Raw genomic sequence first — 18,631 nt, 5'->3', positions numbered from 1 at the left:
AAAATTGCACAATATTGCAGTGCTCGAGGCAATAAAATTGACACGTGCGATAGAAAATGGTAAAAATCGGGCAGCCACCGCAAGCAAGCATAACATGCCGATTCGCACCACGGCCGGGAGTCGTGTGCGTGCAGAAAAGTCGATCACGAGAGGATCTGTGGAGGTCTCGGCGGCGGCATGCAGTGGTGCGCGCGCGATGCAAGGCCTCCGCGTCAGTCCAAATTGGCGTGAAGGAAGGAGCGGACCATTGAGGGAGACGTGCGGCGGCAGGCGCGCCGGCAGACGCTTATCAGTTATCGGCGGATGGGCTCGCTCTTTGCATGGGCTCCAATTGGATCGAGGACCACTTTTGCTCTAGTGCCTGTAAGTGTAAGTGCTCTTTAACTTTTTCAAACCTTTTCAACATCTCACTGTATTTCAGATTTAATTATTTTGTTTCCATTTTATTGGTTCAAAAGTTGGAATCGTTGAATAATTATGTAACAATTTGTATGTTAATTAATGTCATTATTTAACAGCTTCAGGTTTTAAATCTTGCATTTTATTGTTTTGTCCCTCAGCGTCAGTAAAGTGACGTTTTTATAATATGAGGATTTTAAACAGCCTTTGAACAAACAATAATTAGCTCTTACCATGAATTATTTATTTTTTACAGTTTTATTCTACTTATTTCTTTCATTAATTTACAAACCTTGATTTTTTCTCCGACACGCCGTATAATTGGTGTTATGTTTTATGAGCTCGAAATTCCCCGGGGCTCTTTATTTCCTCGGCGCCATAATTTTGCTCACTCTATTGAGATTTGAACTTTACTTTGAAAAATTTGCCGCTTTCGCGGTCTCCACGTGAAAAAACCAATCAATTTTAATCACTCCTTCGAAGTGCATCTCATTATGAAGGTGAGGAAAAATCCATTACCTTGCACCTCTCGGCTAATTGCGCGCGTTCAGCTGTATTTTTCTGAGCGGTATAACATTCCGAATGACTTATTTAGCTTTTTTACCAATTAAAGTTTGTTTCATTGCAAACATTCTTTGAACGCAGCGCAGCCTTGGCTCGCGCGAGAGAGACATCTTTTTTTCAGCACACGGCTGTGCGCCGGCTAAGTGCAAGAGCTATTATTTGCTCCATTACTTAGATACTATTTTGAGACGTGCAATAATCTCTCGTGCGTGGACCAATCGTAATTTTCGCTAATGCTTCCGTGATTGCTCGCTAACTTAGACGCGAAGATTGAAACCTGATGCTAGTTTTCCTGGGAAAGTGCGTGCTCCTTCATTCAGGCGTACACGCACAGCTGTCATTATTTTCAATGCCAATACTCCGCGCCTCTGCTTTTTCATCTACATAATTTTCGTAACAGGCTGCATGCTGGAACAGTCTAGTCACAATATAAATATTTTATATAATCAGAGTGACATCTGCGCTGAAACTGTCAGCACGCTGGGCGATTTAAAAGCGAGCATACTCTTTTTATTCTCACAAATCCGACTTTCAAACAGAACATTAGACGGTCTGGATTTGGACTCGGTGATTCGTGCGTGAGAAAGAAGAGAAACATGTGGCCCGGCTGTGCGGAAAAGTAGTGAATTGAGTGCACGTCTGCTTATCTGCTTGTTTGATTTTCGCTCGGCGGACTCGGGAATGACTCAGTGACTCTCAGAAAAGAAGGAACGTGATTGACTGACTGATAGCGGAGCAGCACATTTCTCAGAATCACTACAGAGAAACTGTTAAAAAAATTAACGCCCATCCTTCAAAAGTGAAGTCTCTCGACCAAATTCAGCCTTTTTTGCCGGAGTAACCTTTCCCCGAAAGAGGTGTAAATTTTCAATGTTGAATCAATTTGCGCGCTGAGGAAATTGATTATGAATTACGGCTAGTTTGAAATAAAAAATGGACGGTTTCCTTGGGTGCTGTCGAGACTGAACCTGCGAATTCCAGCACACGCACCTTGAGACATGTCGCGTGCAATTATTATCGAGCGCGCTTGCATGTAATTTCGAGAGAGCAGCAACTTAATTATAATACAAGTTGACCTAAAAGCGGTCTTGATTTATCTCATGAAAGCGCCGCCTCGGCAGGCGCGCTGCTCCTGCGCCACTAGACTCACTCATGTTTTACTAATCTCGCACGTCACTTCTGATTATCGGATAGCTCGAGAAGCAGTAATTATTATACAAGCAATGCTTTTGTCTTGTAGGTACTGCATCCACAGCGACGCACGGAAGTAGCTCTCTGAACAGCACAACGCAGATGACTCTTTGCTGCCATGAGACTGCTGCCGCTGCTTTTTACGGCCGGTATTTTCGCCGTTCTGGCCGATAAAGAGCGCACCAGACCTGCTCATGGGTGAGTCTTTAAATTCCCTTAAATTTAAATTATCTTCCATTAATTTTTGTCAATTTACATTATGAATTATGAGTTACAGAACAGAGTGCAATATGGCCTACGATATTTTTTATATTATACCCATTAGCTATAAATTTAGGACTTAAAAGAAGAATAATACGTACATGTTTTCAATTTAATTAATAAGTTATCTTATCTTTTATTAATTTTCTATCGATCATTTACGGTAAATTAGATTGCCTTTTTTATATGATGGTCCAGTTTAAAAAAGTTAATAATTAAACTTTACATCCAAAGTTTCTTGTACGTTCTGCAAACATTTTCACTAAAATTATTTTACGAAGATGTGGGAGTAATTATTTTTCCCCCTTACAGGCACTTGATGCAAAGTTGGTGGCACACTTTGAATTCCAGGATAGGCCACTATGGTGAGCGCATCATCAAAACCACGACACGCGCACCCGCTGCAAAGGCAATCCCATTGTTAGCAAATCCAGTAAATGGTGACGTCTTTATTCAACCTGGGAAGCTCACTACTTTTCGAAAACATACAACGCTAGCACCCACTACAACCCCAGAACCTACCACAACCACTGATTATGAGGAATTGACTACAATCCCTCCTAAACCAATAATTCAATATGGTGAGTCTAGTCAACATTTTGAACGTTCAAACTACTAAAAATGTTTTCAGATGTTCCCACGACTCAAGAAATAGAAACTGAGCCCCCAACAACCACCCCTGCTGAAGAACCAGTGGAAACGACAACCACAGAAAAAGTCAACCCGACCTTTTTGGACCAAAGTGTTCAGGCGAGACGGATGGGAACTTCTTGTCCTTCTTATTGGGATACAAGTATTTCCAGTGTGGTTCATCCCATTTTTTGGCCAGAGACGGAAGTGGGCGAAATAGCCTTTCCCACCCAGCCGTGTTTTACTTCTGACTTCCTGCCTGTGGCAAGAGAGTGCAAACTCATCGATGGCATTGCACGCTGGGCAGAGAAAAACGGCACTTGCGATCCAAACGCCGTGTCCAACACCACCTTCTTGCTGTACGAATTCACTAGAAAAGTATTTTATTCCTTTTGATTTATATATAAACTTTACCGTTTGTCCTCGTTTGTTTAGGATGCCGTGTCATCTGAAACTGTGGTTAAGGTGACCAGGAACATGGCGACCATCCTCAGTTCCAAAGCAGTTCCTTCCGCTTCTGATGTGATGGTTGTGGACAATGTCCTTGTTGAAATCACAAAACACGCACAACACTTGAGAGAAGATAGTCTGAATGACGTGGCATCAGTTCTGGACAAAGTGTCAGTTTCCAGCCAAGTCAACAACTTTGACACGATAAATTTGCAAACCGCTACCAACTCTATTTTGAGAGTAAATTATTTCCTAACTTATGCGTTACATTTCTAAATAACATATAAATATATCCGCAGAGTGTTGACACGATTTTGGCCAAAGTTCAACTGGACCAGAGCGGCATCGCCAGAGCCCACTCCAACGCCACTTCTTTGATGGCTGCCGACCTATCGCTGAGCGGCGTGAAAGGGGTGCAAATCTCCGACTCGAAAATCGTGCCTCTCACCGCCGAATCTGGCGCGGTTACGTCAGCCAGTTTCCTACAAATTTCATCCGGCAGAGCTGCTTTCGTCCTCTTGGGAAACGAAGACAGCCTTTTCAAGGCCAAGAACGAAAACTTGACCCTGAACAGCAAAGTGCTTGGTGTGAGTATCGACGGCCAGCACCCTTGGCACCAGCTTAAGGAGCCAGTCATCCGGCTCAAGTTCAAACCAACCAACCCCTCGGAGGGGATGTTGGTCAAGTGCGCGTACTGGGACATTTACAACAGCGACTGGAAGACCGACGGCTGCACTTTCGTCGGGAAAGAGGGTGATTTGGACGTGTGCGAGTGCAACCACTTGACCCACTTCGGCGAGATCATCGGTGTGTCTGGCGATGACAAGATCCTGGACATCATATCCATCGTTGGCTGCTCCCTTTCGCTGATCGGTTTGTTGGGAATCGCCGCCACAGCTGCGATGTTTGAACACTGGAGGTCACGGCTCGGCAACAAGGTGCGCTAATTAGAACAAATTGATTTGCATGTTGAGCGAGAGTGATTGATCACTTGAAAGCCGCTTTCCTTTAAAGGCAGACGCGATTCAATCATAAATAGCATCACTTCCCGTAGCATGCAATTACGGTAGCAAAATAATGAGACGAGGAAATTGTTGTTTTGCATTCCACTACTGTACATAATTACTATTTATTACGTTATGTTTTGCAAATTTTATCATTGATCGCAATTTCTCTATTTTTTTATTTTGCAGATTTTGCTTCACCTCTCTGCGTCGATTGGTTTGACAATGGCCGTGTTTTTGTCCATCGCGTTGGACGCAGGCGCTGCTTCGGACGCATCCTGCATAACCTTGGGCGTTCTCCTGCACTACTCTATCCTTGCGTCCTTCTGCTGGATGCTCATCTCGGCTCTGCTGCAGTTCCTGCGCTTTGTATCCGTTCTATCCGCGCGTCCACCGCATTTCCTGCTCAAGGGCGTGCTTTTTGGCTGGGTTCTTCCCACCGTGCCGGTCATCGTCCTGCTGTCAATCGGGCCTGCAAAGAGCTACCCTCGCACAAACAGCTCCTCCAACTTCTGCTATCCTGTAGAGCTGTCACTAATTCTGGGAGTCATCATTCCTGTTGCCTGTGCGGTCATCGGAAATCTTTTGGTGAGCAAGAATTAAGTTTTTAAATTAAAACATTAAATTTTTTGCTATGTCGGAAACTTGGATGGTATTTTTATCTAGATGAAAAATGGGGTAGTTCATCAACATTGAGAAAAGGCGTTTTTTTATAAAATGATTTTGAAAGTCTCAAAGGTTCAGAAGTAATCCATTTTTCTCGTTTAAAAATGTCTATTAACAAAATTATAATTTAAAATCAAATATGAAATAGTAAAAAATTAAATTAAATTCCTACAGTTGAAAAAATCTTAATTTAATAAGAGGAATCATCAAAACTTTGACTAGTGAACTTTGCTTCACTTACCATGACAGGAAAAACTTATTTATTTAACTCGCGCTTTGTCAAAATGTTAAGTCCTTATGTTATGACGATTTTATTTGCTTTGTGAAATCCTAATCTCTTAAGTAATTTTTTAGGTTTTCTGCTTGATTGTCTACCGAGTGTCGTGTGGACGGCCAAAGAATTTGACCATCAGCACCATGGCAGAGAGGCGAGTGATTGCCTTGCGGCAGTTGCGTATGAGCGTGCTGCTCTTTTTCCTGCTTGGACTGACCTGGATTTTCGGCCTTCTGGCCATGGTGGCTCCCTTCTTGGCGCCTTGGAGGGTCGCCTTCTCGTACCTCTTCTGCACCACCGCAACCCTGCAAGGGCTGGCGCTTTTCATTTTCTTCATCGTGTGGGAGAAGAAAACGCGGCAAATGTGGCTGACGGCCCTTCCAGAGCGATTCGCGCCGACCAGACCTTCAAGGCCAACCACATCAAGTACAGCCTTCAGTGAAAGCAACTCGCATTCTTCTTCAAGAGTCCGAGACGAGAGGGCTCCTCTGAGGCAAAAGACTTCAACACAGAACTTGACTGAAAGCACAAACAGAAATGCTTCCAGCCAGTGAATTTTCAAACTATCTGAATTCTGAATTGTGATCTGATCTTTTTAGTGCTGATATTTTTCGAGGCACTTCATAAATATCGTTACCAAAAATGTGCCACATGTAGTTGTAAGATTTTATAACCCATTTATAGCCTTTTTTGTTGAATTTTAATATAATAGAAATAAAGGTAGCTTATATAAATATATCAAAGATTTCATTTTTCCCAAAAGATTCCAGGAATTTAGCAGTCAAATATTTCTGTTAATTTTTTTGTGAGTGTAGACCTCACCAAGAGTGGAATTTATCACCCTCATGAATTTCAACTATTTTCTGTTAATGATTTGCAGACCTCACCAAGAGTGCTTTGAATTCTAAAATACCTGCCCCCTCTCTTTCTAAAGCCAATGTTAAGGGTTAGGAAAAGTAAAACTCGCATTTTATTTCTTGTCGGTGTACCTGAGCACTTGAATACCTCACCATCTTAGCCAAATTTTCTCTGAAAGTCACACTAATTATGAATTTCCAAAACTTGGTGGGTCGCGTTGCTATTGTGACTGGGGCCACCTCTTGCGTGGGAGCGGCCACGGCCCGCAAAATGGTGAATTTGGGCATGAAGGTGGTTGGCGTTTCCCGTAAATCGCTTGGAGCTGCGCAGCAGGAGGCTATTTTTCCCAGCCAAAAGGGTCAAACAGGCGAGATGTTCTTTGTGCGAGGCGATGTAACCAAGCCAGACGACGTCAATCGGATTGTCAAATGGACCAGGAAAGAGTTTGGCCGCACTGATGTGCTCGTGAATGCCGCTGGATCGATCCACAATTTCGACATAATTCGTAAGCATTGTACATATAATTATACGTTTAAAGTGCGCTATATAAACATTTCTTATAGCGAGTAATCAAGTTAAGATGAAGGAGATGGTTGAAGCCAGGATTACGGGCACACTCCTGTTTTCCAAAGCGGTCATTGTGGACATGTTAGCCACAAAAATTAAAAATGGCCACATAATTACTATTTCCAGGTAATATAACAAACAATTTATTATATAAATTTTAATCTATCTAGTGAAACACAAAATTAGCCAGCCGCTGCAGAAATTTTCATACAGTATAGCCTCTCTATTCAATTATACATTTTACCATCTTATTGACTCCCCAAAGGGTTAATTTATGCTATTTGTTTGTGTTAATTATTTTGCCTTTAAAGTTGACGTGTATTAATGGTTAATAATTTTTTCCAACTTTAGCGTAATTGGGAAACAAAATTGGAGAATTCATGCAGGAGTTTTTCTTGCAACTCAAGGATGTGTGGCATTAATGACTAAAGTTCTAATAAACGAAGTCGTAAGGTCGGAGCTACCAATTCGAGTTACCGTGAGTATTATGGTGTTTAATAATATCAGCAATTCTATAATTCCAAAATTTCAGGAAATTCCTATCCCTCGTAATTTACTGGATGAGAATAAAATAAAAGAGATGAAAAAGAAATTCCAATGGCAAGACGTTACCGCAGAGGACGTCGCTCAGGTGATTTGTAACGCTGTCTCTGTCCCGGTAGCTCACAACTTGCTGTCCATTCATTAGGGAATTAATGTACACGTCAATATCTGTGGAAAATATTCCAATTTTATATTTTTTTTCTTGATTTTTACGAATTAAAGGGTTTGTTTGCATTTTTGACTATAAGAGATGACGATATAATGATGTGAATAAGTGTTTCTCATTTCCATTTTGAGAAGCAGAAATTACGGAAATTACCATAAAACAACAATGCGTCTATAAATGACCTATCAATTTAAATTTTTCGACTAGATCTTTTAAAATGTAGTTATATAGAACATTAAGATGGTGTCCAAAACTTGCACAGTCAAAAGATTTTATAAAACCAGCTAAACACATCTGTAAAAATTTTTAATTTTCTGAAATAAAAAATTAACATTCAAATCAAAACATGTTTTTTCTTTGCACATTTTAAAACCGAAATTGAGTTAGGATTTGAAAATAATCTGAACGCAGTGCATGATATTCTCTCATTCTCAAGATTCTCGTCATTGCCGAAAAGGCTGCAATTATTTAGATGCCTCTCAAGCACGCAAGCTGTCTGACTATAGAAAAATATTTGTCCATCGCAGTGACTTCAGGAATGCATCATTCATAAATTTCGACTATTTTCTGTTCATTTTTTGCGAGTGTAGTCCTCACCAAGAGGGCCTTGAATTTTTAAATACTACCCCCTCGTTTTCTAAAGTTAATTTTTTTAACACTTGATTACCTCACCATCTTAGCCAAAACTTCTCTCTAAAGTCACAGCAATAATAATTGCAATAATTATGAGTTTCCTAAACTTAGTGGGTCGCGTTGCAATTGTGACTGGGGCCACCTCTTGCGTGGGAGCGGCCACGGCCCGCAGAATGGTGAATTTGGGCATGAAGGTGGTTGGCGTTTCCCGTAAATCGCTTGGAGCTGCCCAGCAGGATGATATTTTTTCCAGCCAAAAGGGCCAAACAGGCGAGATGTTCTTTATCCAAGGCGATGTGACCAAGCAAAACGACATCAGTCGAATTATCGAATGGACCAGGGAGAAATTCGGCCGCACTGATGTGCTTGTGAATGCGGCTGGATCATTCCACAATTACGAAATACTTTGTAAGCATTGTATATTATACGTTTATAGTGCGCTCCATAAAAAATTTCCTATGTAGCGTGCGATCAATTAATGATGATGAAGATGGCTGAAACTCGAATGTTGGGCACACTCCTGTTTTCCAGAGCGGTCATTTTGGACATGAAAACCACACAAATTAAAAATGGCCACATAATTACCATTTCCAGGTAATAGCATACAATTATATAAATTTTAATTTTTCTGGTGAAACTCAAACGATCAAAATATATCGTCATACTACTACAAATTTGAATAAGCCAGCCTCTGCAGAAATGTTTTCCTATTCAATGATAAATTTTACTATCTTGGCTCCCCAGAGAAAAAGCTCGATAGTTTGTCCATTATTTTGCCTTTAAAGATGACGCATTTAATGATTTATAAATTTATTCAACCTTTAGCGCTGGGAAACACGATTTGAGATCATATGCATTAGTGCATCTTGCAACTCAAGAATATGTGTCATCACTGACTTCAGTTCTAAAAAACGAAGTTGAAAGCTCGGAGCTACCAATTCGAGTTACCGTGAGTATTTGTTGTGTCTAGAGAACATAAATGATGATCAGTTCCATAATTTCAAAATTTCAGGAAATTCCTATCCCTCGTAATTTAGTGGATGAGAGTAAAAAAGATGATGAGAACAAAGATTCCCCATGGCCCAACATTAGCGCCGAGGACGTTGCTAAGGCAATTTGCAACGCTATCTCTCTCCCGGTAATCTCTCGCAGAAACCCGTCCATTAATTAATGCACACGCCAATGTATGGGAAAATATTCCATTTTTTTTATTTTACTGGATTTTATTGAGTTCAAGGGTTTGTCTGAAATTCTGACTGTAAGAGATGATGAAAAAGTGTTTCTCTTCTTTATATTGAGAAGCAGAAATTAACCACAATCTATAAATGACCTATCCATTTAAATTTTATGACTATATATTTTAAATGTAATTTTAATACTATGAACATCGTGCCCAAAAACTATACAAAAGATTTTATAAATCCAGCTATTTATCTGCAATAATTTTAGATCTTTTGAAATAAAAATAAACATCCAAATATTCCAAATCAAAATATGCTTCTTCTTTGCACACTTTAAAACCGAAATTTCTGTTAGGATTTGAAAATAATCTGAACACTGTGCGTGATATTCTCTCATTCTCAAGATTCTTGTCATTGCCGAAAGGGCTGCAATTATTTAGATGCCTCGAGCACGCAAGCGGTCGGACAATAGAAAAATATTTGTCCATCACAGTGATTCCAGGAATTTGTCAGTCATGAATTTCAACTATTTTCTCTTAATTATTTGCAGACCTCACCAAGAGTACTTTGAATTCTAAAATACCTACCTCCTCTTTTTCTAAAGCCAATGTTAAGGGCTAGAAAAGGAAAAACTCGCATTTAATTTCGTCCTGTCGGCGTACCTGTGAGCACTTGAATTTATCAACTAATTTCAATATGATGTTGAAAAACTTGGCGAATCGCGTTGCTATTGTGACTGGAGCCAGCTCATGTATTGGAGCGGCCACGGCCCGCCAAATGGTTAATTTGGGCATGAAGGTGGTTGGCGTTTCCCGTAAAACCCCCAAGCGGAATGAAGAGGGCCATACGGGCGAGATAGTCTTTGTGCAAGGTGACGTGACCCAACTACGCGACATCAATAAGATTCTCAAGTGGACCAGGAAAGAGTTTGGCCGCACTGATGTGCTCGTGAATGCCGCTGGATTGTTCCACAACTTTACTATTACTTGTAATAATGTTATTAACGTATTTTTAATAAGCACTCTAAAGAATTTCCTCATTTAGCGAGCAATCCAGCAACGTTGAAGAAGATGTATGAAACCAACATCATTGGCACACTCCTGTTTTCCAGAGCGGCCGTTTGGGAAATGATGGCCAATGGTACTACAAATGGCCACATCATTACCATTTCCAGGTAATAGTAAACAATTCTAAATTTTAAATTGGTAATTTACCCTATTTCTTTCTATAAATGAAGTTGACGCATTTTAATGATTTGTAAATTTGTCCAACTTTTAGCTTGGTCGGGAAACAAGATATGAGCGCATTCTCAGGAGCGTATCTTGCAACTCACGAAACTGTGAGACAACTGACTGAAATTCTAAATGCCGAAGTTAGGGAATCGCTTGAACCAATTACAGTCACCGTGAGTTTATAATGTGTTATAGAGAACATACAATATAAGCAATTCTCTTATTTCAGAACATACCCCCTCTTAGGTTAGTGGCTACCGACCCAGAAGATTATATTCCAATACGCCAAGTTACCGCAGAGGACATCGCTACAGAAATTTGCAATGCTGTCTCCATAGACCATCCATTATTGCCATTATATTTGTAAACGTCAATGTATGGTCAAAAAAGTCCAATTTTATCGAATTCAAGATTTTGACTGCATTAATTGCTGACTAATTGTAAGAGGTGGCGTCAACTGACGTAAAAGTGTACTCTTCTTCATTTATATAGAGGAACAGAAATTATCATATGCGACCACGAGGTCTAATATTGACCAATCAATTTTGTAATTGTCTGACTATAACTTTTAAATGTATACAATTCCATTAACATCGTGAAAAACAAAAGATTTTAGAAATCCAGCTCTATCTGTACATAGTAATTTTAGATCTTGAAATACAAAATCAACATCGAATAATGTGTTTCTTCTTTGATTCTTTCCACATTTTAGATCAAAATTCAAAAAGACTATGTGACCATTTTGGTCCCGGTAAAATTGCGCAACGTTCAACAAACACACAAATTTTCATTGTTGAATTGATTGTTGACCTTTTCTTGCAACAAGGAAATTCGCGTTTGGTTGTTGAAAGTTGCGCAATTTTCCCGGGACCTGGTCGTGTATTAAGGACAAATAATATTTTCTCATTTTCAAGATTCTCGTCATTGCCGAAAGGGCTACAATTTTTTAGATGCCTCGAGCACGGAAGCGGTCTGACAGTGGCCAAATATTTTTCCATCGCAGTGATTCCAGTAATGTATCACCCTCAGGAATATCAACTATTTTCTGTTAATTATTTGCAGACTTCACCAAGAGTGCTTTGAATTCTAAAATACCTACCCCCTCTTTTTCTAAAGCCAATATGTTAAGGGCTAGAATAAGCAAAACTCGCATTTAATTTCATCCTGTCAGCGTACCTGTGAGCACTTGATAACCTCACCACCTGAGCCAAAACTTCTCTAAAGTCACAGCAATAATTTCAATATGATACTGAAAAACTTGGCGAATCGCGTTGCAATTGTGACTGGAGCCAGCACAGGTATAGGAGCGGCCACTGCCCGCCAAATGGTTGATTTGGGCATGAAGGTGGTTGGCGTTTCCCGTAAATTGATTGGAACTCCCCAGCGGAAAGAAGTTACCAGCGAAGAGGGCCATACGGGTGAGATGGTCTTTGTGCAAGGTGACGTGACCTATCCACCCGACGTGGAAAAGATTCTCAACTGGACCAGGAAAGAGTTTGGCCGCACTGATGTGCTCGTGAATGCCGCTGGATGGTTCCACAACATTAATCGTAAGAACGTTACTAACGTTTTTTTAGTAAGCCCTTTTAAAAATTTCCTCATTACTTAGCGTGCGATCCAGCAACGTTGATGAAGCTGTATGTAACCAACGTAGCTGCCTCATTCCTGTTTTCCAGAGCGGCCGTTTGGGAAATGATGGCCAATCGTACTACAAATGGCCACATCATTACCATTTCCAGGTAATATAGTAAACAATTCTAAATTTTAAAATTGGTAATTTACTCTATCTATTTCTGTAAATGAAGTTGACGCATTTTAATGATTTGTAAATTTGTCCAACTTTTAGCTTGGTCGGGAAACAAGATATTGGCCCAATCTCAGTAGCGTGTATTGCAACTCACGAAAGTGTGAGACAACTGACTGAAAAGCTGAATGCCGAAGTTAGGGAATCGCTTCTACCAATTACAGTCACCGTGAGTTTTTAATGTGCTATAGTAGGGAACATACAATATAAGCAATTCTCTAATTTCAGAACATTAAACCCCCTCATTGGTTTGTGACTACCAAGCCAGAAGATTATATCCCAATACGCCAAGTTACCGCAGAGGACATCGCTAAAGAAATTTGCAATGCTGTCTCCATAGACCATCCAATAATGCCATATTTGTAAACGGCAATGTATGGTGAAAATAGTCCAATTTTATCGAATTCAAGAGTTTGACTGCATTGCTGACTAATTGTAAGAGGTGGCGTCCACTGACGTAAAAGTGTACTCTTCTCCATTTATATAGAGGAATAGAAAATATCATATCCGACCACGAGGTCTAATATTGACCAATCAATTTTATTGTCTGACTAAAACTTTTAAATTTATAAAATTTCATTAACGTCGTACAAACAAAAGATTTTAGAAATCCAGCTATCTCTGTACATAGTAACTTTAGATCTTGAAATACAAAATCAACATCAATATCGAAAAATGTGTTTCTTCTTTGTTCTTTCCCCATTTTAGATCAAAATCTATAAAGACTTTGTATCAAGAACAAAAATTATTTTCTCATTTTCAAGATTCTTGTCATTGCCGGAAGGGCTGCAATTATTTAGATGCCTCGAGCACGCAAGCGGTCTGACAGTGGTCAAATATTTTTCCATCGCAGTGATTCCAGGAATTTATCACCCTCGTGAATTTCAACTATTTTCTGTTAATGATTTGCAGACCTCACCAAGAGTGCTTTGACTTCTTGAATATCTATACCCCCTCTTTTTCTAAAGCCAATATGTTATTAAGGGCTAGAATAAGCAAAAATCGCATTTAATTTCATCCTGTCAGCGTACCTGTGAGCACTTGATAACCTCACCACCTTACTTAGCTAAAACTTCTCTAAAGTCACAGCAATAATTCGAATATGATACTGAAAAACTTGGCGAATCGCGTTGCTATTGTGACTGGAGCCAGGTCATGTATTGGAGCGGCCACGGCCCGCCAAATGGTTAATTTGGGCATGAAGGTGGTTGGAGTTTCCCGTAAATTGGTTGGAACTCCCCAGTGGGATGAAGAGGACCACACGGGCAAGATGGTCTTTGTGTATGGTGACGTGACCCAACTACGCGACATCAGTAGGATTCTCAACTGGACAAGGAAAGAGTTTGGCCGCACTGATGTGCTCGTGAATGCCGCTGGATTGTTCCACAACTGTACTATTACTTGTAATAATGTTATTAACGTATTTTTAGTAAGCACTCTAAAGAATTTCCTCATTTAGCGAGCAATCCTGCAACGTTGAAGAAGATGTATGAAACCAACATCATTGGCACACTCCTGTTTTCCAGAGCGGCCGTTTGGGAAATGATGGCCAATGGTACTACAAATGGCCACATCATTACCATTTCCAGGTAATATAGCAAACAATTCTAAATTTTAAAATTGGTAATTTACTCTGTTTCTTTCTGTAAATGAAGTTGACGCATTTTAATGATTTGTAAATTTGTCCAACTTTTAGCTTGGTCGGGAAGCAAGATATGAGAGCATTCTCAGGAGCGTATCTTGCAACTCACGATGCTGTGAGACGACTGACTGCCGTTCTAGAGGCCGAAGTTAAGGAATCGTTTCTACCAATTCAAGTCAACGTGAGTTTTTAATGTGTTATAGAGAACATATATAGAATATAAGCAATAATTCTCTTATTTCAGAACATTAGAACCTCTCATAGGTTAGTGAGTACCAAGCCAGAAGATTATATCCCAATACACGACATTGCCCCAGAGGACATCGCTAGAGCAATTTGCCATGCTGTCTCCATAGACCATCCATCATCGCATATGACATATTTGTAAACGTCAATGAATGGTGAATATAGACCAATTTTATCCAATGGATTTTATCGAATTCAAGAGTCTGACTGCATTGCTGACTAAGAGATGGCGTCAACTGACGTAAAAGTGTACTTCTTCATTTATATAGAGGAAAAGAAATTATCATACGAACACGAGGTCTATAAATGACCTATCAATTTTATAATTGTTTGACTATTACTTTTAAATGTATACAATTCCATCAACATCGTGGAAAACAAAAGATTTTAGAAATCCAGCTATATCTGTACATAGTAATTTTAGATCTTGAAATACAAAATCAACATTAAAATCGAATAATGTGTTTCTTCTTTGGTTCTTTCCACATTTTAGATCAAAATTTAAAAAGACTATATATTAAGGACAAATAATATTTTCTCATTTTCAAGATTCTTGTCATTGCCCAAAGGGCTGCAATTATTTAGATGCCCCGAGCACGTAAGCGGTATAATAAATAGAAGAGGGCCTCCAATGCCCGGAATTCCTAGCTGCGGGTAAATAAAACTGCGGTGCACACTAGACTGCAGCGCGCTTCCTGGCTTTTCTGGCGGTGTCGTTTTGTTTCTTCATGCGCGCGTGTTTGTCCCAGAGGCACAGTTAGCGTTTAGTTGTGCAGCTCGGCATTATTGTCATCATCACAGAGTGGGCACCTCCGGGACCCAGCCACTGCCTGCGCTTTTCCCTGAAATCCTGCGAGTTGCGAGCAGCCTAGGAGCTGAATCTGAAAGTAATTGTCGGTCGCTCCCCGCCGGCGGGCGCGTAATGTGCAAAAATGAAATGAAAACTCGATTTTCGCACTGCGGGTGGCTCGCCAAGAGTCGCTTTTCAATTTTCTCGCGAGGGAGCAACAACGGGGCATTTTCTTTTAAAATGCAAATCAAGGTCGGCTCTCGAAAAGAGGCCTGCGGGCGTGTGCAATGGGCCGCGGAGATTGGCCCGCCAAATGAGGCCAGGACGGGTGCCAAACGCTCTCTTTCTCGATCTCCAGCTCGTCCCTCTCACCACCAATGCTTTTATTCTGCTATTTGGCCCCGGGATTAGAAAACGGCCCCAATGGCTTGACAAATACATATTAACTGGCATGGCCTGCTGGCTGGCTGATGATGCAGCTCCATATTCGCCTCGGCTGAGCACAACTTTTCTTCTTGGCCCTTTTGCACAGCTATTATGAAATTATGCGCGCATTTGTCCTGCGAATAAGGACACTGCTGAGTATTGACTTTTAAATAAGACGTCTTCGCCAGCCTACAATTCTCAACGACTATATTTATGCATATCTATCTGCGTAAGGAACGTAGCAACAGATTGATCGACAGTTTCTATGTGATAGTAGTAAGTCAAATAAAACCCCTTATAACTGAATAATTTTTAAATAAGAACAAGGCTTTTCCATTTCTAAAAATTATATTCATTCCTTATTGGTCAAGGTTTTCACGCGAACGGGTAAAATTGGAATATTAACATCAATTCAACACGAAAATTCAGATGTAGAAGTAGGATCATCTACAGGATGTTTGGGTTCCTCTTTGACGAAGTTTCCGAGCACACCAATCGATTCTTGAGGTACTGAGGATATTTTTCAGGCCAAAACGTCCAGCGCGACGTGCGTACCTTTTTTCCCACCAAAACCATATGAATGCGAGATGTGCGCATGCGTCAGAGTTGGCTGGATCTGACAAAGAAGTCATTCGTATAGCTGCGGTCTCTCCGCAAGTGCTCAAACCAGCTCTGACGCATGCGCACTTATCGCATTCATTTTGTTTTGGCGGGAAAAAAGTTCTACTTGTGCTACGCACGTTGTGCTCGACATTTTGGTCGGAAAAATATCCATTCTACCTAACTCGACCCTCAAGAATCGATTGGTGTGCTCAGAAACTACGTCAAAGACGGTCTTTCAGACAACGCAACCCTATTTCTATCTCAAATATGTGTACAACTATTTTTGTCCCTCCTCTGGTTGCGTTCATTGATATTTTTTTTTCTGAAAATGGGATCTGCGAGTGTATCTCTTTTAAAAATGAAATTTTCATCGTTTCGATTCCTCGGTTAGGCACAGTTAAATCATGCGTGCGTGCGTCGAGATTATTTCAGCCTTAAATTGCGGTGCTCGGGAGCGATCGCAAGCCTCGGCAGTTTCCTCTCTCCTCGGTTTCGCACATCCTCAAAGGCAAAACTAACTTTCGCAAGACGTCTCATTCGTGGTGAGTGAAAAATATCAGCTGGTGGAATTAGTTCCGGCCAGCGGGCTTGTTTTCGGTGCGGCTCGGATTTCAAGCAGCGGCGCGCGTGTATTTATCGCCAAGCACGGCCGGGGCCAGTGGTCAACTTTATTTATTACGTGCTCGAAGCAAGCAGCCAGCCGTGTGAGACTCGCTCGCAGGCCCGAGACGTGCTGTGTACTCTCGCTTGTAGACGACACGCAGCCCCCGGGCTGATATCCGCAATCTGACACGACAAAAGACTTTGCGCCGCGCCGGCACAGCGGCCGATCGGTCCCGAGTGTGCCACCATTGCATATTCATCGCGTTCTCGCAAATTCATGTCCTATTTGCAAACCAAAACGAACCCCTTTTGCGAGAGAGAGAGGCCCTTTATGCATAATTTCGTGATGTAGCTAAATAATTAATCTCGTTTAAGATATACATATATAGACCCGCAGATATTGCCTGCATCTCTGCAACGTTTAGGGAGGAGTGGCCTTTTAGATTTTGGCACTCCAAGGATCCGCAAGTTAACTGGCTTTTGCTGCTAGATGCTGCAATTTAAATTGCTAATGGATTAATGCTCAAGAGTTTTGGACCAAAAACTAATTTGTAAAGTAAAATATATTTAAATCTGCTGTTCTTCAACTATTTTTTTAATATCTCTTCATCCTAGGGGTCTCAGCCGCGAGATTTAAGGCAGTGGCTGGCGCAACTGACAATATTTTAAACGGGAAGTTTTTGATTGTGATTAATGAACCAAGACATTTTTTCTCCTGCACTTTTTAATTTTTGTGGAGATCATAATCCCAGATTCATATAGCCGAATTAATTTTATTTGCAAATGGTAGACATATCCCCTTTGTAGGGTTGATTTTTTGGAGAAAAAAAATATTTCACAAAACCTGGAATCTTTTTTAGTCGAGTTGATTTCATTACGATTAAAAACCGTTAAATCAGGTCTAGATAAATCAATTACTAGCTTTTTTCACTGAATTATCTTTATATTTCCAGTTTTGCAAGCGTATGAAAATTTACCAAGTTTAAATTAATGGAGAAACTTCGTGACAACCATAAATAATAATGAGCTTATCCAACTGAAAAGCATACAGTTGCCTTATTAATTAAATTAGACGGATTGATGTACGCGCTCTGAATGAGACAAAAGATATCATCACACTCTTTTGAAATGCGCTGCCTTCATTTTTACTATTGTTACACTTGCATGAATAATCTCTTTGTACTCCTTTCTGAAAGACGACTCATCCGAGCTTGTTAGTTTCAAAGCTTTCAAAATCGAATCAACAGCGAAAGGTCTCATTAATTAAGAAGCAGCGAGCATCTCTTTTTATCCTCTTAGAACAATCGCCACATTTGACTTTGTTCTCGCTTTTGCGATCAACACACGCGCGCGCGCGCGCGCGAGCAAATAATCAAGAAAACATGCCCCGCCGGCTCGGTAATTAACAAACTTGTCTCGCCTGAAAACTTGATAGAGTGATCGCGTCTGACTTCTCTATTCTGTGTGCGAACGAACGCGAGGCACGCAGACACGCCGCCGCTGCGTTGCTCTGCTCGGCCCGCTTTTCAAGCCGCGCTCGCGTCGGCGAAGACGGCAGCTTCGTACATTAGGCAGACGCCTTGACAAATACGCCGAGCGGATTGCATAAGCTAACTTGGCAGGCGCTACGCCCGGCACACAGGCGTGTGTGTTGTGCGTTAAAGTTCGCAGATTGAATCGCGTCCTTGTAGCTTCGCCTCGCAACAAATTGCGCAAAACTCAATATTGGAATTGTTTCTAAATTGCAATAAATTAACTTTTCCTCTAGCAGTTGGAGTTTTATGAAGTTTCCCTTGCTAATGTAGTCCGTAGAAAGTAGTTAGTTAGCTGAAACTTTATATTTTTTTGCTTCATTTTATAATTACTCTATTCATGGTAGATGGTTAAAGTGGATCGAT

At 40.7% G+C, this 18,631-nt stretch overlaps 5 protein-coding genes and 1 long non-coding RNA gene across 7 annotated transcripts; all 6 read left to right on the top strand.

Annotated features, from left to right (window-relative positions):
- The first annotated feature begins 164 nt into the window (after positions 1-164).
- LOC135942304 (adhesion G-protein coupled receptor G6-like) lies at positions 165-6,176 on the top strand. 2 transcript variants are annotated; one of them, XM_065488343.1, is made up of 8 exons: positions 165-363; positions 2,204-2,352; positions 2,728-2,996; positions 3,047-3,423; positions 3,481-3,735; positions 3,795-4,433; positions 4,689-5,087; positions 5,520-6,176. In XM_065488343.1, exons 2-8 carry the CDS (start codon positions 2,273-2,275, stop codon positions 5,991-5,993), a joined length of 2,493 nt encoding a protein of 830 aa, XP_065344415.1. In that variant the 5' UTR covers positions 165-363; positions 2,204-2,272; the 3' UTR covers positions 5,994-6,176. The 2 variants fall into 2 exon arrangements, with proteins under 2 accessions (XP_065344415.1, XP_065344414.1); XM_065488342.1 differs by having other exon boundaries at positions 166-369.
- Positions 6,177-8,257: 2,081 nt separating this feature from the next.
- LOC135942314 (uncharacterized) lies at positions 8,258-10,431 on the top strand. The gene is made up of 2 exons (XM_065488355.1): positions 8,258-8,574; positions 10,009-10,431. The coding sequence occupies exons 1-2, from the start codon at positions 8,299-8,301 to the stop codon at positions 10,429-10,431; spliced, it is 699 nt and encodes a 232-aa protein (XP_065344427.1). The 5' UTR covers positions 8,258-8,298.
- Positions 8,756-9,395, top strand: LOC135943277 (uncharacterized). The gene is made up of 3 exons (XR_010575184.1): positions 8,756-8,800; positions 9,032-9,155; positions 9,219-9,395. It is a non-coding gene; the product is annotated as an uncharacterized LOC135943277 (long non-coding RNA).
- Positions 10,432-10,437: 6 nt separating the features above from the next.
- On the top strand, positions 10,438-11,001 carry LOC135944178 (uncharacterized). The gene is made up of 3 exons (XM_065490967.1): positions 10,438-10,561; positions 10,666-10,792; positions 10,849-11,001. Exons 1-3 carry the CDS (start codon positions 10,458-10,460, stop codon positions 10,984-10,986), a joined length of 369 nt encoding a protein of 122 aa, XP_065347039.1. The 5' UTR covers positions 10,438-10,457; the 3' UTR covers positions 10,987-11,001.
- A 942-nt stretch (positions 11,002-11,943) lies between these two features.
- LOC135942313 (farnesol dehydrogenase-like) lies at positions 11,944-12,789 on the top strand. Its single transcript, XM_065488354.1, has 4 exons — positions 11,944-12,169; positions 12,229-12,358; positions 12,466-12,592; positions 12,652-12,789. The coding sequence occupies exons 1-4, from the start codon at positions 11,944-11,946 to the stop codon at positions 12,787-12,789; spliced, it is 621 nt and encodes a 206-aa protein (XP_065344426.1).
- Positions 12,790-13,525: 736 nt separating this feature from the next.
- Positions 13,526-14,453, top strand: LOC135942312 (farnesol dehydrogenase-like). The gene is made up of 4 exons (XM_065488353.1): positions 13,526-13,814; positions 13,883-14,012; positions 14,120-14,246; positions 14,310-14,453. The coding sequence occupies exons 1-4, from the start codon at positions 13,526-13,528 to the stop codon at positions 14,451-14,453; spliced, it is 690 nt and encodes a 229-aa protein (XP_065344425.1).
- Positions 14,454-18,631: the final 4,178 nt, after the last annotated feature.

Source organism: Cloeon dipterum, chromosome 4, assembly GCF_949628265.1.
Source record: "Cloeon dipterum chromosome 4, ieCloDipt1.1, whole genome shotgun sequence".
In the NCBI taxonomy this organism is placed as follows: Eukaryota; Metazoa; Arthropoda; class Insecta; order Ephemeroptera; family Baetidae; genus Cloeon; species Cloeon dipterum.
Note: the sequence above shows the minus strand (reverse complement) of the source record. Positions and strands in the feature narration are given on the sequence as shown.

Excerpts from the sequence above, each read along its gene's own strand:
- LOC135942304 (XM_065488343.1), top strand. The coding sequence starts at position 2,273 with ATGAGACTGCTGCCGCTGCTTTTTACGGCCGGTATTTTCGCCGTTCTG. Across the intron at positions 4,434-4,688 it reads GGTCACGGCTCGGCAACAAG|ATTTTGCTTCACCTCTCTGC; the intron begins GTGCGCTAATTA and ends TTTATTTTGCAG. Across the intron at positions 5,088-5,519 it reads CGGTCATCGGAAATCTTTTG|GTTTTCTGCTTGATTGTCTA; the intron begins GTGAGCAAGAAT and ends GTAATTTTTTAG.
- LOC135942314 (XM_065488355.1), top strand. The coding sequence starts at position 8,299 with ATGAGTTTCCTAAACTTAGTGGGTCGCGTTGCAATTGTGACTGGGGCC. Across the intron at positions 8,575-10,008 it reads TCGGCCGCACTGATGTGCTT|AAAAGGAAAAACTCGCATTT; the intron begins GTGAATGCGGCT and ends GTTAAGGGCTAG.
- LOC135944178 (XM_065490967.1), top strand. The coding sequence starts at position 10,458 with ATGTATGAAACCAACATCATTGGCACACTCCTGTTTTCCAGAGCGGCC. Across the intron at positions 10,562-10,665 it reads CACATCATTACCATTTCCAG|CTTGGTCGGGAAACAAGATA; the intron begins GTAATAGTAAAC and ends TCCAACTTTTAG. Across the intron at positions 10,793-10,848 it reads TTGAACCAATTACAGTCACC|AACATACCCCCTCTTAGGTT; the intron begins GTGAGTTTATAA and ends CTCTTATTTCAG.
- LOC135942313 (XM_065488354.1), top strand. The coding sequence starts at position 11,944 with ATGGTTGATTTGGGCATGAAGGTGGTTGGCGTTTCCCGTAAATTGATT. Across the intron at positions 12,359-12,465 it reads CACATCATTACCATTTCCAG|CTTGGTCGGGAAACAAGATA; the intron begins GTAATATAGTAA and ends TCCAACTTTTAG. Across the intron at positions 12,593-12,651 it reads TTCTACCAATTACAGTCACC|AACATTAAACCCCCTCATTG; the intron begins GTGAGTTTTTAA and ends CTCTAATTTCAG.
- LOC135942312 (XM_065488353.1), top strand. The coding sequence starts at position 13,526 with ATGATACTGAAAAACTTGGCGAATCGCGTTGCTATTGTGACTGGAGCC. Across the intron at positions 13,815-13,882 it reads CGCTGGATTGTTCCACAACT|CGAGCAATCCTGCAACGTTG; the intron begins GTACTATTACTT and ends TTCCTCATTTAG. Across the intron at positions 14,247-14,309 it reads TTCTACCAATTCAAGTCAAC|AACATTAGAACCTCTCATAG; the intron begins GTGAGTTTTTAA and ends CTCTTATTTCAG.